General features: G+C 43.3%; 1 protein-coding gene and 1 non-coding gene across 4 annotated transcripts in view; one reads left to right on the top strand and one right to left on the bottom strand.

Annotated features, from left to right (window-relative positions):
• The window catches only part of LOC128692875 (ammonium transporter Rh type B-like), a 40,492-nt gene extending 26,958 nt beyond the window's left edge, over positions 1–13,534 (top strand). Inside the window, exons 7-10 of one of the 3 annotated variants that reach the window (XM_070092155.1) lie at positions 2,799–2,936; positions 4,351–4,487; positions 7,139–7,317; positions 11,327–13,534. In XM_070092155.1, the coding sequence (XP_069948256.1) occupies positions 2,799–2,936; positions 4,351–4,487; positions 7,139–7,317; positions 11,327–11,490 (618 nt within the window). In that variant the 3' untranslated portion in view covers positions 11,491–13,534. The remainder of the gene's footprint in view (positions 1–2,798; positions 2,937–4,350; positions 4,488–7,138; positions 7,318–11,326) is intronic. The other 2 variants (XM_070092156.1, XM_070092157.1) reach the window with 2 other exon arrangements.
• TRNAL-UAA (transfer RNA leucine (anticodon UAA)) lies at positions 5,484–5,567 on the bottom strand. Its single transcript has one exon. It is a non-coding gene; the product is annotated as a tRNA-Leu (tRNA).
• Positions 13,535–19,181: the final 5,647 nt, after the last annotated feature.

Here is a 19,181-nt window from a genome sequence, read left to right as displayed (position 1 = left end):
CCAGCAAATAATAGAGCCTACTAGACTGGAGAATACACTAGACCTCATCTTCACTAACAATGATGATCTGATAAGAAATATCACCATATCAAAAACAATATACTCAGATCACAACATAATTGAGGTTCAGTCATGTATGCGCGGAGCCCCAGACCGACATAAGGAGATTAGTCACGAGGGAGCATTCACCAAATTCAACTTCAATAACAAAAACATAAAGTGGGACCAAGTAAACCAAGTCCTAACCGATATAAGCTGGGAAGATATACTAAGCAACACAGACCCCAACTTATGCCTAGAACAGATTAACTCGGTAGCACTCGATGTATGCACAAGGCTTATTCCTCTAAGAAAAAGGAGGAGTAGATGTAAAACAGAAAGAGACAGGCGCTCCCTTTACAGGCGACGGAAAAGAATAACAGAGCGGCTAAAAGAGGTCAATATATCTGAAATGCGTAGGGAGACACTGGTCAGAGAAATAGCAAGCATCGAACTTAAGCTAAAAGAATCCTTTAGGAGTCAGGAATCGCGGGAAGAACTAAAAGCCATAAATGAAATCGAAAGAAACCCAAAGTATTTCTTCTCCTATGCCAAATCAAAATCGAGAACAACGTCCAGTATTGGGCCCCTACTTAAACAAGATGGGTCCTACACAGATGACAACAAGGAAATGAGTGAGCTACTCAAGTCCCAATATGACTCAGTTTTTAGCAAGCCGCTAACCAGACTGAGAGTCGAAGATCAAAATGAATTTTTTATGAGAGAGCCACAAAATTTGATTAACACAAGCCTATCCGATGTTATCCTGACGCCAAATGACTTCGAACAGGCGATAAATGACATGCCCATGCACTCTGCCCCAGGGCCAGACTCATGGAACTCTGTGTTCATCAAGAACTGCAAGAAGCCCCTATCACGAGCCTTTTCCATCCTATGGAGAGGGAGCATGGACACGGGGGTCGTCCCACAGTTACTAAAAACAACAGACATAGCCCCACTCCACAAAGGGGGCAGTAAAGCAACAGCAAAGAACTACAGACCAATAGCACTAACATCCCATATCATAAAAATCTTTGAAAGGGTCCTAAGAAGCAAGATCACCACGCATCTAGAAACCCATCAGTTACACAACCCAGGGCAACATGGGTTTAGAACAGGTCGCTCCTGTCTGTCTCAACTATTGGACCACTACGACAAGGTCCTAAATGCACTAGAAGACAAAAAGAATGCAGATGTAATATATACAGACTTTGCAAAAGCCTTCGACAAGTGTGACCATGGCGTAATAGCGCACAAAATGCGTGCTAAAGGAATAACAGGAAAAGTCGGTCGATGGATCTATAATTTCCTCACTAACAGAACACAGAGAGTAGTCGTCAACAGAGTAAAGTCCGAGGCAGCTACGGTGAAAAGCTCTGTTCCACAAGGCACAGTACTCGCTCCCATCTTGTTCCTCATCCTTATATCCGACATAGACAAGGATGTCAGCCACAGCACCGTGTCTTCCTTTGCAGATGACACCCGAATCTGCATGACAGTGTCTTCCATTGCAGACACTGCAAAGCTCCAGGCAGACATCAACCAAATCTTTCAGTGGGCTGCAGAAAACAATATGAAGTTCAACGATGAGAAATTTCAATTACTCAGATATGGTAAACATGAGGAAATTAAATCTTCATCAGAGTACAAAACAAATTCTGGCCACAAAATAGAGCGAAACACCAACGTCAAAGACCTGGGAGTGATCATGTCGGAGGATCTCACCTTCAAGGACCATAACATTGTATCAATCGCATCTGCTAGAAAAATGACAGGATGGATAATGAGAACCTTCAAAACTAGGGAGGCCAAGCCCATGATGACACTCTTCAGGTCACTTGTTCTATCTAGGCTGGAATATTGCTGCACACTAACAGCACCTTTCAAGGCAGGTGAAATTGCCGACCTAGAAAATGTACAGAGAACTTTCACGGCGCGCATAACGGAGATAAAACACCTCAATTATTGGGAGCGCTTGAGGTTCCTAAACCTGTATTCCCTGGAACGCAGGAGGGAGAGATACATGATTATATACACCTGGAAAATCCTAGAGGGACTAGTACCGAACTTGCACACGAAAATCACCCACTACGAAAGCAAAAGACTTGGCAGACGATGCACCATCCCCCCAATGAAAAGCAGGGGTGTCACTAGCACGTTAAGAGACCATACAATAAGTGTCAGGGGCCCGAGACTGTTCAACTGCCTCCCAGCACACATAAGGGGGATTACCAACAGACCCCTGGCAGTCTTCAAGCTGGCACTGGACAAGCACCTAAAGTCAGTTCCGGATCAGCCGGGCTGTGGCTCGTATGTTGGTTTGCGTGCAGCCAGCAGCAACAGCCTGGTTGATCAGGCTCTGATCCACCAGGAGGCCTGGTCTCAGACCGGGCCGCGGGGGCGTTGACCCCCGGAACTCTCTCCAGGTAAACTCCAGGTAATAAGTCTAAGCGATTTCTACATTGGAATAACTGAACTGTGAAAACTTTTTTTTTTTTTTTTGGCTTCCTGGTGGCATGATGTACTATATATAAGCTGCAGCTGACTGATAGTCTATATGCTTAAGAGACACCAAAGACCCCAGTGGGAGTAGGTCACTTCGACGTTTTTTTTTTTTTTTTTTTTTTTCTTTTTTTTTTTTTTTTTTTTTTTTTTTTTTTTTTTTTTTTTTTTTTTTTGAGGTTATCCTAGGTAATTTACACTGTGTATGATAACTGTACTTACATGTACCTGTACTTTAATAAAGTTACCGCCTGCAGAGCGACGTACAGTGTGGGGTGGTGGGCGGAGCCGTGGCCATCAGTGCCGTGGCTGACATGATGATTGAGGCGTATGGTGCACTGCTGCTGGGTGCCACTGTTAGTGCCACCTGTATCCTTACACGGCGATGGCTTGCTGTAAGTGTCATTCTTTCCCTGAGTTGTTTTGCTACTTCTGATTAAATATGCATTCTGTGCACACACATACACCAGTGAAGAGGCGGGGCCAGGAGCTGTGAATCGACCCCAGCAACCATAATTAGGTGAGTGCACACACTTGCGATACTGGAGGACAAGAGGGATAGGGGGGACATGATAACGACATAAATTAGTGAGAGGAATTGACAAAGTGGATAGGGACAGGATGCTTCAGTGATGGCACACAGCAACAAGGGGTCACAACTGGAAGTTGAAAACTCAGATGAGTCACAAGGTGTTAGGAAGTATTTCTTCAGTCAAAGAGTTATCAGGAAGCGGAACAATCTGGAGAGTGTTGTAGTGGAGGTAGGATCCATACATGGCTTTAAGAAAAGATACGATAAAGCTCATGGTGCAGGGAGAGAGTGAATCTAATAGCGACCAGTGAAGAGGCGGGGCCAGGAGCTGTAAATCGACCCCTGCGACCACAAATAGGCGAGTTCAAATGAGTACACATACACAGGCCCATACTGGAGTATGCAGCACCAGAATGGTACTCAGTAGTCCTGAGTTATAGTGGAAAATCCTAGAGGGACTAGTACCGAACTTGCACACGAAAATCACTCACTACGAAAGCAAAAGACTTGGCAGACGATGCAACATCCCCCCAATGAAAAGCAGGGGTGTCACTAGCACGTTAAAAGACCATACAATAAGTGTCAGGGGCCCGAGACTGTTCAACTGCCCCCCAGCATACATAAGGGGGATTACCAACAGACCCCTGGCAGTCTTCAAGCTGGCACTGGACAAGCACCTAAAGTCGGTTCCTGACCAGCCGGGCTGTGGCTCGTACGTTGGTTTGCGTGCAGCCAGCAGCAACAGCCTGGTTGATCAGGCTCTGATCCACCAGGAGGCCTGGTCACAGACCGGGCCGCGGGGGCGTTGACCCCCGGAACTCTCTCCAGGTAAACTCCAGGTATGTCCTATGAGAGATCAAGGAAACTAAACCTGATTACATTAGATGAAAGAAGGACTTGGGTTGATATAGCACTACAAAATACTGAAAAGAATTGATAGGATGGAGAGGGGCAGATTGTTCGAGAGATGGAAAACAGGAACATCAGGGCACAGCTGGAGGTTGAAAATACAGATGAGTCAGGGATATCAGGATGTATTTCTTCAGTCTTAGAGCACTCAAGAGGAGAAGCGACCTGGGTAGCAGAGTGGTTGGGGCAGGATCCATACATAGCTTTAACATGAGGTACGATAAGGCTCTCGAAGCCAGGAGAGAGTGACTGTAGTACCGACTATGAAGAGGCGGGGCCAGGGGCCGAGACTCGATCACTGCAATCATATATATGTGATTACACACACTCTCCTAAGAACAAACTCAGAGTTTACTACATGTTTACAGCCGGTGTTACGGAGGCGTGCGGGCGTGGAGGACACAGCTGGGGTGGGCGTGTCTCACGGGGTGGCGGGCGTGATGGGCGGCCTTGCAGGTGTGGTCATGGCTGCGGTGGCCAGCGATACTGGTTCTTATGGATACAGGTGAGCGTGATGGTGGTGATTGTTATGATGGCGGTGATTGTGGTAGTTGTAATGACTGTGTTAGTTGCTGTGACTGTGGTAGTTGTTTTATTGGTAGTTGGAATTGTGACAACTGAAATGTTTGTGGTACTTGTAGTGATTGTGGTACTTGCAGTGATTGTAGTTGTAGTGATTGTTATGGCATTTGTAGTTATTACAGTTATGATTGTGGTTGTTATAGAGTTAATTGTAGTAGGTGTAGTGATTGTGTTAGTTGTAGTGATGAGTGTGCTAGTTGTAATAATTGGGCTAGATGCTGTGATTGTGGTAGCTGTTGTGATTTTGGTACTTGGTAAGATTGTTGTGGTAATTCTAATGATTGTTTTGAATCTGGTAGTAGTGACTGTTTTAGTTGTAGTGATTGTGGCAGTTGTAGCAGTTATAATGATTGTTTTAATTGTAGTGGTTGTGGTAGTTATAGTGGCATTGCGGGGATCAACGACCCGTCCATAACCAGGCCTCGTGGTGGATCAGGGCTGGACTAAAAAGGCTATTACTTCCGGTCGTACGCAAACCAACGTACGAACCACAGCCCGGCTGGTCAGGCACTTAAAGTGCCTGTCCAGCTCCCTCTTGAAGACAGCCAGGGGTCTATTGGTAATCCCCCTTATGTATGTTGGGAGGCAGTTGAACAGTTTTGGGCCCCTGACACTTATTGTGTTGTCTTAGTGTACTTATGGCGCTCCTGCTTTTCACTGAAGGATGCTTCTCCGCTTGCTGAGCCTTTTGGAGTGATTCCAGTAACTGAGAAATTGGCTATAACTATGACCATAATTTTTAAAAGGGTGGACCGGTAAGCCAGTGGAAGGCCTCGGTCAGATGACCAAAAGCACCAACGGTGGGTCATCAGTTGACTAAGACCCGCGTTAGGAACACTTCCTGTTTGCTGACAAACCTTACCTAACATAACTGAGGTGCTATACTGCACTTATACGTAATGAAAAGTGTTATGCCTTTTGTCAGGTGTGGGGTTCGAACCCACGCACTCTTGCGAGTACCAGAGCTTAAATCTGGCGCCTTAGACCACTCGGCCAACCTGACAGGTAGGAGTATAGTAGTAGTTGTAGTGGTGGTTATTAGTGGTTGTGGTTATGTTATTAGTGGGTGTGATGGTGATTGTTATTAGTGGTTGTGGTGGTGATTATATTATTGGTTGTGGTGATGATTACATTAGCGGTTGTAATGGGGGTGGCGATTGTGTTATTAGTGATGATTGTGGTTTTAGTGGTTGTGATGGTGAAATAAATAAAAGACCCAATGGAAATATAAGTCACGGTGTCTGACTTTTTTGGGTTATCGCAGGTTCTCTATACACATGCTACTGTGTATGATAATCTATGTAACTGTATTTGTGTATACCTGAATAACCTTACTTACTTATTGTGGTATTAATGGTTGGGATAGTTGTGGTGATTGTGGTATTAATGGTTGTAATGGTGGTGACTGAGGTAGTCGTGATGACTGGATGACTGTAAATGAGGTGATGTGATTAATAGTGATTTTAGTAGTCGTTGTAATTGTGATTCTAGAAGTTGTGATTGTTGTGACTGTGGTGATAATGGCTTTTTGATTATAACGTGGGTGGTGATTGTTGTGGAAGTTGTAATGATTGTTGTGATGATTTTGGCAGTAATAGTGGGTATGGCGGTGATTGTGACTGTACAGTGGGTATGACGGTGATTGTGGCTGTACAGTGGGTATGACGGTGATTGTGGCTGTACAGTGGGTATGACGGTGATTGTGGCTGTACAGTGGGTATGGCGGTGATTGTGACTGTACAGTGGGTATGACGGTGATTGTGGCTGTACAGTGGGTATGACGGTGATTGTGGCTGTACAGTGGGTATGGCGGTGATTGTGACTGTACAGTGGGTATGACTGTGATTGTGGCTGTACAGTGGGTATGACGGTGATTGTGGCTGTACAGTGGGTATGACGGTGATTGTGGCTGTACAGTGGGTATGACGGTGATTGCAGTAGCGATGATCGCATTAGTATTGGTGATTGTAATAGTGATAGCCACTGTAGTGGTGATTTTGGTAGGGGTGGTGATTGTGGTAGTGGTGCAAATTGTAGTAGTGGAGTAATTGCTAGTGGTGTTAATTTTTAGTGATGATTATGGTGGTGACTGGATGGTAACTGTGGCTCCAACAGCAATGGTGATTGTTTTGGTGGTGATTATAGTGATGTGTGCTTGTGATTGTGTTGGTGGTGATCGTGTTAGTAGTAATGACTGTGATAGTTAAAACAGTATTGACCTGTGTTGAAGATTAAGACACATGTGCAACAGTTGGGTATCTTTATTGATGGAACGTTTCGCTTACACAGTAGGCTTCTTCAGTCATTGAAGTAAAGATGATGTAATCAGTCCATCAACCTTAGAGAAAAAGTATTTGAGGTGGTCAGTCCCTCAGCCAGCTCCGTGGTCTGGAACGATATCGTTCCAGACCACGGAGCTGAACTCTTCTGAGATCGAAAGTATGTCCATGGGTACTATGTGCAGCATTCTTTATAATTAACTGAATTATTAAAACATTATCTCCTTGTGTGTGTGTGTGTGTGTGTATGTATGTATGTATGTATGTGTGTGCGTGCGTACGCGCTCGCGAGCAGTGTGTATGTAATCTTCCCGGGGATGTCACCAAGGCGGAACAGCGAGGCACATTTGGAGGTGATGAGCTACCTGCCGGTGCTTGAGGGCCCTGGTCGGACAGCATCACAGCAGGCAGCCTACCAGCTGGCAGCACTCCTGGCCCTCATTCTCATTGCTCTGTTGGGCGGAGCTCTCACAGGTGTGTTCTGCTGCCCTCCTCAATATCCGTTTTTTTTATTGTAGTTGCGCCAGAAGTTCAGCTCAGACCTTACAACAACAATTGTCATCAAAGATTTGTTAAGTTATACCATGAATTAGGGAAAGGTCGCATGTGATATCGGTGAAGTACGTGATATTCGATATCATTTGTTGGTCAGGGGTAATACGGGATGTCCTGTTGTGCTCTCTTCGACTACAGTGTTTCTCAGTGTTGTGCTACGGGTGGCTGTAGCCTGTAATCTAGTTCGTACCTCTCCTCCTGCTACAGATTCCTCTGGTGTCTACTTCATGCTCCTCTTGTCCTCTCCAACACTTTGGAGAGACTGGCCGCACTCTTTATGACAGACTCAAAGAACACACACAAAAAAAGTGTTAGGCTTACCGACACCAATAATGCTCTTGTGACATGTTAGAGATCAGTCATCTTACTGATTCGTCCTCTGCTAAAATTGTCTACCCTACTTCTAGCCTTCACATTCGCCGTCTTATTGAAGCATCATTTGTATGAATCTCAGTCGTAGCTTTGTTTCTGTAGATGCCTTCCTTTCTCATTACATGGTCAAATGCTCCAAACTTCAGAACACTCGTGACTTGACCTGATCCTTTCTTCTTCTTTCACTACCTCTTCTCGTTTCCTATTTTTTCCGTTTTCTTTGTTTTCCTTTCTTCCTAAATGTGTTCTGTCCATTTTTTGGGGCCCTTAGTTCTCCTGCAGTGTTCCCTTTTCTTGTCCTTAGACTGACCCTCACTTCTACTACTACTACTGCCACTACCACTCCATTTCTACTACTATTGCTACTACCATTACTATTGCCTCCCTTTATTCCCCTTTCTTGTGCCACTAAACTACTCTCCCCACTTTCTACTACCACTGTTACTTCTGCTACCACTTTCATTATCAGCCTTACCACTGTAACTACTTTTCTTCCTCTCTTGGTCCTGCCCTTGTCCCCCTCGCCTCTACATACCGCCTCTCTCACTCTTGTGTTAGAGACGGGTCATCACAGGACTAAGACCCGTGCTAGGAACCCGGTCTTGGCGAACATTGTTCAAACATATTTTGTGTTAGTGTAAACTTTGTAAATAGTCCAGATTGGACCAAAACGTCGTCGTAGGGTTTTCTCTGTGTGCGGGTTATTTGTGTATTGTTCCAGTTACGGTATTGTGCCTTTTTGTTCTTCATACAAATTATTTGATAATAAATACACAAACTTGAAGTAATTCTCAAACTAAATCAAAACAGCGAGAAAGTAAAAAATAAATTGGGAAAGTGAATCAAAGCTAGGAAAGGCAAATATACAAGAGTGACATAGCTATGAATCCGCTCATGACGGTGCAGACACACGTTGATTCACAGTAGCCAAAGGTGACGTGAATAACCCTTTCAGAGATGAGTAGAAGACGGCCACCACCAGACACCATAAACAAACACCAGTTGTATAAAAAGGCAAGACTCCTTAACGAGAGGTGCACAGAAATCAACACCATGAGTAGTTAAGCAAACAGGTTTAACTGAACCGTGATACGAAGCAGCGAACCAGGCTGGCAGGTTGTTATAAGAGAGAAGTAACATAGACAACTCACAGAATGATTCAGGTCCGTACATACGTGGTAGCCTTTTCAGAAAAGATGAAGGAAGGGTAGATTAAATCCACGACTTTCTGACAAAAGTCTGCAGCCCATGTGATCGATCCCTCGTATCTCCACTGGGCCACTCAAAACACTAGAGCTATGGAAGCGACGCAGTTAGTTGAATTTGTTTATTATGCACACCATACCCATCCTGTGGGCGGTAGTCAAAAGATTACAGAGGTACATAATGGGTCCAGGGACTGGGCCTCAAAGTTTTGATGGATGAGCAAGTTACAGAGGTAATGAATTCACAATTTACAAAGGTAATGAACTCACAATTTACAAAGGTAATGAACTCCAGGTAGGTCTAGTCACAATCATGACAAGTTACAAATGTATTAACAGATTATAGAGGTACGTAATGGGTCCAAGGACTGGGCCCCAAAGTTTTGATGGCTGAAGTAGGTACAAGGTAATGAACTCACAAGTTACAAAGGTAATGAATACTGTAAGAATGGTTACTTACGTTTATACATGGCTACAATCATGAACAAATTTTAGAGTAATGAGCATTTCACACTTCCACACCCAGTCACAACTGTAGTGAGTTATTGGTGCAAATATTGATTGTTGAGTCACACACACACACACACATACACACACACACACACACACACATACACACATACACAAACTCATACACACACACACACACACACACTCATACACACACACACACACACATACACATACACGCACACACAAACACACACACAAACACACACACAAACACACACACAAACACACGCACACACACACACAGGAGCTTGGACTCGACCCCTGCAATCTCAACTCGCATACACAGTGGTTGCAAACATGACAAATGGTCCACTCACTCATTAGGTTGAAGGCTTTAAAAAACTGGTGAAAGAATCAAACAAATCGCCTTTAATCCCACAAAGCATGACGGGTAATAACTGTAAAAATAAGACATAATAATTATTCAGAGGAATGAATACTTCGTCAGAGAGGTAGGTAGCAAAGTGACTTCTTGAGAGTACCCAGCGCCACACATCACCTACCCCTCTAGAGAGTAGTGTGATAAGAGGCAGGTAGGTGTTAGTTTAATGTTTATTGTGCACACCATACCCATGGTGTGGACGGTAGTCAAAAGATTACAGAGGTACATAATGGGTCCAGGGACTGACCCCAGTTACATTGTTCTCTCCCGGGCGCTGTCAGTTTGTTGAATAAATATTTAGTACAACAGTTAGTCGCTTTTATTTAACTTTTAATTGTAATGGAAATGCGTACAACAGTTTTACGGCGTTAAAGAGAAGAATTTAACAATGTAAATGAGTGTGATGGGAAAAATTTTCTTATACGTTCGTGTCGTGTCACAAATGTGACACGACCTATGACTGCTGCACCTCTCCTGCCATACGGTTTATAAGCTGTCTCTCCGCTGATATGCCGCATTCTATTCAAGATTGATGGACTGAACACATCGACTCAAGGTTGAGGGACTGATTACCTCATTCTCCTCCTGTTCTTCAAGTTTCTCCTACGTACGGACTGATGAAGCCACCGTGTGGCGAAACGTTTCCACAATAAAGATACCCAAGAGTTGCACATGTGTCTAATTTATCAACATGTCGGTTCTCTGAACCATTCATCTACAAATCTATAAATGCAGGTCGGTGGTGATGGCACCTGCATTCCTCTTTATTAATTGATTTATGCACACAAACCATCCACATGTCATGCATACATACTTGCACACAAATTTACAAACTTATAAGAAAACTTTTCCCATCACGCTCATTTACATTGTTAAATTCTCTTTAACGCCGTAAAACTGTGTTGTATACATTTCCATTACAATTAAAAGTTAAATAAAAGCGATTAACTGTTATACTAAACAATTATTAAACAAACTGACGGCACCCGGGAGAGAGAGAACAATTTAACAACATAAATGGAGGACTAAAAAAAATGTAATCGGAATTTTACCACTTAAACTTGGACAATATTTATGTTTTTCATTTTCATTTCTTCAGGATATACTACTTATTTTACTAATATTATCAAGCCCCCCTCCCCTCCCCTTCCCCTCCCCTTCCCCCTCCCCTCCCCTCCCCTTCCCCCTCCCCTCCCCTCCCCTTCCCCCTCCAATCTCTCCTGCTTCCTTCTTCACATTAATTATTTTCCTTTGAATGCCTCGTTATTTATTATGTTTTTCTAGTGTATAATCAGTTTAATTTATAATATAAACTTTTTCGTGTATTTTATCTGTTAAGTCTAGTCTTTTTCAATTACTCTTGCCATATTTGTATACAAGTTTTTTTTTATATGTTCACACGTATATTTTTTTTTCCCCCATTTTTTTTTATTTTTCGTTTTTATTGTGTTGGCAGGACTGGCACTCCGTCTGCCTGTGTGTGAAAGACTGACTCAGGATGATCTCTATAACGATGCTTCTTACTGGCAGCTTCCACAGCCCTCCCCAGGCTCTTGTCATGCCCATACCCACGCCAGTACACATGCCCAAAAATTGACTCCATCACCACAATTGAAATAAACTTAAAAACTACATAGTAAATTTTATATATATATATATATATATATATATATATATATATATATATATATATATATATATATATATATATATATATATATATATATGCAATAAGATCACAGTAAACAGGTGATTTCAGAATATGCAAAACAACCACTCTGAAAGAATAGAATATATATATATATATATATATATATATATATATATATATATATATATATATATATATATATATATATATATATATATATATATATATATTTTTTTTTTTTTTTTTTTTTTTTTCAACAAGTCGGCCGTCTCCCACCGAGGCAGGGTGACCCAAAAAAGAAAGAAAATCCCCAAAAAGAAAATACTTTCATCATCATTCAACACTTTCACCACACTCGCACATTATCACTGTTTTTGCAGAGGTGCTCAGAATACAACAGTCTAGAAGCATAAACATATAAAGATACACAACATATCCCTCCAAACTGCCAATATCCCAAACCCCTCCTTTAAAGTGCAGGCATTGTACTTCCCATTTCCAGGACTCAAGTCCGACTATATGAAAATAACCGGTTTCCCTGAATCCCTTCACTAAATATTACCCTGCTCACACTCCAACAGATCGTCAGGTCCCAAGTACCATTCGTCTCCATTCACTCCTATCTAACACGCTCACGCACGCTTGCTGGAAGTCCAAGCCCCTTACCCACAAAACCTCCTTTACCCCCTCTCTCCAACCCTTTCGAGGACGACCCCTACCCCGCCTTCCTTCCCCTATAGATTTATATGCTTTCCATGTCATTCTACTGTGATCCATTCTCTCTAAATGACCAAACCACCTCAACAACCCCTCTTCTGCCCTCTGACTAATACTTTTATTAACTCCACACTATTGACTATTGACTGATTTAGTGGCATTAGTTTAATAGCTATTATACACCCCCGCCCCCATACTTATCCTGTGGGTGGTAGTCAGAAGATTACAGCACATCATTGGTCCAGAGACAGGGCCGGAAAGTTTTGATAACTAAACAAGTTACATTGGTAATGAACTATTTACATGTTTATATCTGGTAACGATGGTAATGAGTTATTTATGCATTGACATTACTGCTGTTAGAGACATATATCTTGTAGCTCATCCAGCACATCAAGTCAGGCAGTGGTTGCTTTTTTAATTGTTGCTATTTGCTTACTATGCAACATACGTTTACATATATATGCAAAACAATCACGGGGGAAGTTGAATGATAGTTCTAGGCCTTTCACGTTGCAATCAACACATCACGAGCTTGCAATGTTGCAAAAAGAAAAGGAAGTCCAAGCTTTTTTGCTCATTTTGAGCAAAGACGCTTCCTCTGAACATATTTGCCCGGACTTCCGCCTCTTCTCTGCAACAATGCAAGCTACTGATATGTTGATTGCAACACGTTCAATGTTTCTACCCACGCCAAGAATAGAAGAAATTAAGTGTTGAAATTGACAGGTACAATACTGAATTAACTCACACACATATTTGGGCAGAACTCTGGCACATCAAAAAACTGAATAGACTTACTGGTACTGATGTACCGCGGAGACAAGTGGGAGTTAAGCACCACTGAGTCACATCACTGTCGCTCCTTCGATGCCCACCTTCTCAGCTACCCAAAACTCACACTGTCTGGACCTTAAATTAGGAACATATTTTCCTGAACAATTACTAGAAAAAATTAAGCCATAACACTGGCAAATTATGTGTGGACTGTATAAAATTATTATTGAATGTTATAATTATTACAACATTAAAATTATTACACTTACCCAGCTATTCCTTGGGCTTTACATCCTAACTCCTCCCAAACGATAGGCACTAACTACAGCAAGTCACTGTGCAGGTCTAGTTCCTAAGTCCCTGCTAGATGTCAGTTGTCGGGGTAGGGTCACCCGGGGCTGAGTCGGCCTCGACTCCCGCTGCACCTGCTGTTCGCATCTACCCCCGGAGACTGGTCTGGCTTCCCTTTATCTCTTCCCGTGTACAAGAACCTGTAAATACATATATACGCCTTCAGTGTTCGTGAGTTTCCTTCCATCTCTCAAGATACCTTGCCAGCTGCCTCGTAACACAAGATTACAAAATTATAAAAAAAATCCACATTGTGGCTGGGCGTAGGTCGTTGTACACGACTTAAAATCACTCCTTCTTTTATGAGTCTATATGCTGTATAGCCCTTGTGGCTTAGCGCTTCTTTTTTATTATAATAATATGAGTATTCCAGCCAACTTGAGCATGGGATGATTATTATTATTATTATTAAAGATTCGCCGGTATTCTCCCGGCCCGGGCCTTTTCCAAGTGGTGGCCCGGCCCATGGGATGATGTTCTCCTAGCAGACCTTATTTCACCTTCAACTACTGAACTCCTGCTTAGACATGAAAGAACTTATACAGATGACAGCAAAGAAATGTGTGAGATACTAAAGTCCCAATAAGACTCAGTGTTTAGTAAACCATTAACTGGACTAAGAGTAGAAAATCTACTCTTAGACCACTGTATAGTCCTTGTGGCTTAGCGCTTCTTTTTGATTATAATAATAATAATACTCTTAGACCAAATTTTGACCCAAAATTTGGTCAATCCAAAAATTTCTGATATTATCCTAACACCACAAGACTTTGAAAAAGCAATAAATGATATGTCCATGCACTCGGCCCCAGGCCCATACTCGTGGAACTCAGTGTTCATCAAAAACTACAAGAATCCCATTTCGCGTCCCTTCTGCATTTTATGGAGAGGGAGCATGTACACAGGGGTCATCCCACAGTCACTAAAAATAACAGACATAGCCTCCCTCCTCAAAGGTGGCAGTAAAGCAATTACAAAGAATTACAGACCGATAACACTAACATCCCATATCAAAAATCTTAGCAAGGGGTCTAGAAGCAAGATCGCCATCCATCTAGATACCCATCAGTTAAACAACCCAGGGTAATATGGGTTGAGAGCAGGCTGCTCCTGCCTGTTCCAACTACTGGACCACTATGACAAGGTCTTAGAATCTTAGACTTAGATGCACTGGAGGAGGAACAAAATGCAGAGAACATATTCGATAACTTTTTGACTGACCACTAGTTACAAGTGAGAAACCATACCCCGGCCGGGATTGAACCCGCGGTCAGAGAGTCTCAGAACTCCAGACCGTCGCGTTAGCCACTAGAGTGAGAAGGAATGGATTTGAGTGGGACCTGCCCCCTCGGTGATTACGTTCTTACTTCTACTAGTGGGCACCGTCTCTCTTGTCAAGGTTATATGGGCCTCGCCTTTGACAGTATATAAGTCTCCTTACTGTTGTCCTCCATCGAAGACACCGCAAGACTCCAAGCGGACATCAACCAAATCTTTAAATGGGCCACTCAAAACAATATGAAGTTCAATGAAGAGGAAGTTCAACTACTCAGACCCCTCAAGGAAGGTTCCTTGATGTTGGTGAGGGGCTCTTGATATAGGGAATTGGATCTGTGCTCCAGTTCCCCGAATTAAGCCTGAATGCCTTCCACATCCTCCCCCAGGCGCTGTATAATCCTCCGGGTTTAGCGCTTCCCCCTTGATTATAATAATAATCAACTGCTCAGATATGGAAAACTTTAGGAAATTAAAACTGTATCAGGGTATACAATAAATTCTAACCATGCAGTAGAGCGAGAAAGCAATGTGAATGGCCTGGGAGAGATAATGTCAGAGGATCGCACTTTCTACCGCATATGCTAGAAAAATGATAGAATGGATAATAAGAACCTTCAAAACTAGGCCCCTCAAGGAAGGTTCCTTGATGTTGGTGAGGGGCTCTTGATTTAGGGAATTGGATCTGTGCTCCAGTTCCCCAAATTAAGCCTGAATGCCTTCCACATCCCCCCCCCCCCAGGCGCTGTATAATCCTCCGGGTTTAGCGCTTCCCCCTTGATTGTAATAATAATAATTCAAAACTAGGGACGCCAAGCCCATGATGATTCTCTTCAAATCGCTTGTTCTCTCGAACCTGGAATACTGCTGTACACTAACTGCCCCCTTCCATGTAGGCAAAATTGCTGACCTGGAGAGTACAAAGAACGTTCACGGCACACATGAGTACGATAAAGCACCTAAATTACTGGAAACGGTTGAAGTCCCTTTAGTTGTACTCCCTGGAACACAGGCGAGAAAGATACATGATAATCTACACTTGAAAACCCTAGAGGGATTAGTAAGAAACTTTCACACGAAAACCACTTCCTATGAAAGCAAAAGACTCGGCAGGAGATGTAACATTCCCCCAATGAAAAGCAGGGGCGCCACGAGCACACAGACAACACAGTAAGTGTCGGGGGCCCAAAACTGTTCAGCTGCCTCTCAGTATATATAAGAGGGATTACCAATAAACCCCTGGCTGTCTTCAAGAAGGTACTGGACAGGCACCTATAGTCAGTACCTGACCAGCCGGGCTGTGGTTCGTACGTCAATTTGCGTGCGGCCAACAGTAACAGCCCGGTTGATCAGACCCTGATCCACCACGAGGCTTAGTCTGAGACCGGCCCGCGGGGGCGTTGATCCCCGAAACCCTCTCCGAGTGTACTCTAGTATACACAGACTTTGCGAAAGACTTCGACAAGTGCGACCATTGTGTAATGCACAAAATGCGTGACAAATGAATAACAGGAAAAGTTGTTTGATGGATCTAGAACTTCTTAATAGAACACAGAGAGTAATAGTAAACAGAGTAAAGTCTGAGGCGGCTACAATGAAAAGCTCTGTTCCACATGGCACTGCTGTATAGCCCTTGTGGCTTAGCGCTTCTTTTTGATTATAATAATAATAATCCACATGGCACTGTATTTGCCTTCATCCTGGTTCTTATCCTCGTATCTGACATAGACAGGAATGTAAGCCATAGCACCGTGTCTTCCTTAGCAGATGACACCCGAGTTTGCATAATGGTGTCCTCGATCGAAGACACTTAAGACTGCAAGTGGACATAACCAAATATTTAAATGGGCTGAATTATTATTATTATAATCAAGGGGGAAGCGCTAAACCCGTAGGATTATACAGCGCCTGTGGGGGGATGTGGAAGGTATTCAGGCTTAATTCAGGAAACTGGAGCACAGATCCAATTACCTGAATCAAGAGCCCCTCACCAGCATCAAGGAGCCTTCCTTGAGGGGAATGGGCTGAAGAAAACATGAAGTTCAATGAAGAGAAATTTCACTTACTCAGATATGGAAAACTCGAGGAAATTAAAACCATATCGGAGTATAAAACAAATTTCAGCCACACAATAGAGGGAAAAACTAATGTGGGAGTGATAATGTCAGAGGATCTCACTTTCAAAGATCACAACAACGTTTCTATCACATCTGCTAAGAAAATGATAGGATGGATAATGAGAACCTTCAAAATCAGAGATGCCAAGTCCATGTTGGTTCTCTTCAAAGAGCTTGTTATCTCTAGGCTGGAATATTGCTGTACACTAACTGCCTCTTTCAAGGCAGGCGAAATTGCAGATCTGCAGAATATACAAAGAACTTTCACGGCACGCATACCTGAAGAGGGTTCCGTAGGTCAACACCCCTGCATCCTGGACTGTGACCAGGCTTGAAGTGGATCAGGGCCTGATCAACCAGGCTGTTACTGCTGGCTGCACATAGACTGACGTACGAACCACAGCCCGGTTGGTCAGGTACTGACTTTAGGTGCCTGTCCAGCACCTTCTTGAAGACAGCCAGGGGTCTATTGGTAATCTCCCTTATGTATGTTGGGAGACAGTTAAACGGTGTTGGGCCCCTGACACTTTTTTGAGTAGTCTCTTACCTGGAGAGGGTTTCGGGGGTCACAGGCCGTGCCCCCACGGCACGGCCTGTGACCAGGTCTCATGGTGGATAAGGGCCTGATCAACCAGGCTGTTACTGTTGACTGCACGCAACCCGACGTACGAACCAGCCCAGTTGGTCAGGTACTAACTTTATATGCCTGTCCAGCGTCTTCTTGAAGACAGCCAGAGGTCTATTTGTAATCCCCCTTATGTATGCTGGGAGGCAGTTGAACAGTTTTGGGCCCCTGACACGTATTGTATTGTCTCTTATCTTGCTATATAGACAGACAATGGTTATAAATGACCATAATTTTTAAAGGGGTGGACCGGTAAGCCAGCGGAAGGCCTCGGTCAGATGACCAAAAGCTCCAAAGGCGGGTCATCATCTGACTAAGACCCGCGTCAGGAAACACTTGTCCTGTTTCCTGACGAACCTTACCTAACCTAACCTCTTATCTTGCTAATGGCACCCCTGCTTTTCATTGGGGGGATGGCGCGCATAACGGAGATAAAACACCTCAATTACTGGGAGCGTTTGAGGTTCCTGAACCTGTATTCCCTGGAACGCAGGCGGGAGAGATACATGATTATATACACCTGGAAAATCCTAGAGGGACTAGTACCGAACTTGCACACGAAAATCACTCACTACGAAAGCAAAAGACTTGGCAGACGATGCAACATCCCCCCAATGAAAAGCAGGGAGTGTCACTAGCACGTTAAAAGACCATACAATAAGTGTCAGGGGCCCGAGACTGTTCAACTGCCTCCCAGCATACATAAGGTTGATTACCAACAGACCCCTGGCAGTCTTCAAGCTGGCACTGGACAAGCACCTAAAGTCGGTTCCTGATCAGCCGGGCTGTGGCTCGTACGTTGGTTTGCGTGCAGCCAGCAGTAACAGCCTGGTTGATCAGGCTCTGATCCACCAGGAGGCCTGGTCACAGACCTGGCCGCGGGGGCGTTGACCCCCGGAACTCTCTCCAGGTAAACATCATTTGAGGCATTTAGTAGCTCTACGCATATCAGTGACTGTGAGGGTTTAACTAGTAATGATAACCCTGACACAGTTACTAATGTAAAAATAGCAGCTAATATAAATGATAATGGAATTACTGAAGGAGTCTTACCCGTAGTGAAAGTAAATATTCTGGATAAAAGGCGTAAATAAAAAATGTAACTGCATTGTTGGATCAAGGATCCCAACGTTCATTCATAAAATGTAGTTTACTTAATGGTATGAAAGTGCAAAAAGGGGATCCTATAAATTTGAAAATATCTGGATTTTTTTTCAGACAAAAAGCCCCAGCTGTACGACACGATGTATATTGAAGATATATATATGTATATTAGTGTCGGCTTGGGAAATGAGAGAAAATGTATTAATGCAGTTATAGTGGATAGGCTGCCACAGAAAAAGGCCAAAAGGCTTTCAAAGAATGGTGTAGAATTGACACCCTTCTGTGTAGATAATGACTTAGTGAGGTCAGTGGTGAAAAAAATGTAGTGTCACTCTCCCAAAATCAGCAGGCCATGTAATGTATGGTAGGTCTCCTCTTACTAATAGTGAATGCCTAGAGTCAGTAAATGTGGTCACTGTGTGTCTTACTAATGGATGAGTGTCCCAGTCTAAATATTCCTTAATAGGAGACGATGTTGAGCCAGTTTATAAATTATGGGAGCTGGACAGCATCGGAATCAATGTGAATAAATGAAGACCAGATGATAAAACTCAGGAACAATACCTGAAAAATATTAAATATTAAGATGGACAATACTGAGTGCGACTCCCATGGAAACTGAATCAACCGGGACTGCCTGCAAATTATCGAATGGCTTATGGGTAATTAAAAGTACAGCTAAGATTTCGTTCGA

The sequence above is a fragment of the Cherax quadricarinatus genome, chromosome 38, assembly GCF_038502225.1.
Source record: "Cherax quadricarinatus isolate ZL_2023a chromosome 38, ASM3850222v1, whole genome shotgun sequence".
Taxonomy (NCBI): domain Eukaryota; kingdom Metazoa; phylum Arthropoda; class Malacostraca; order Decapoda; family Parastacidae; genus Cherax; species Cherax quadricarinatus.
The sequence above is the reverse complement of the archived record's forward strand: the minus strand, read 5'-3'. Positions and strand labels throughout refer to the sequence as shown.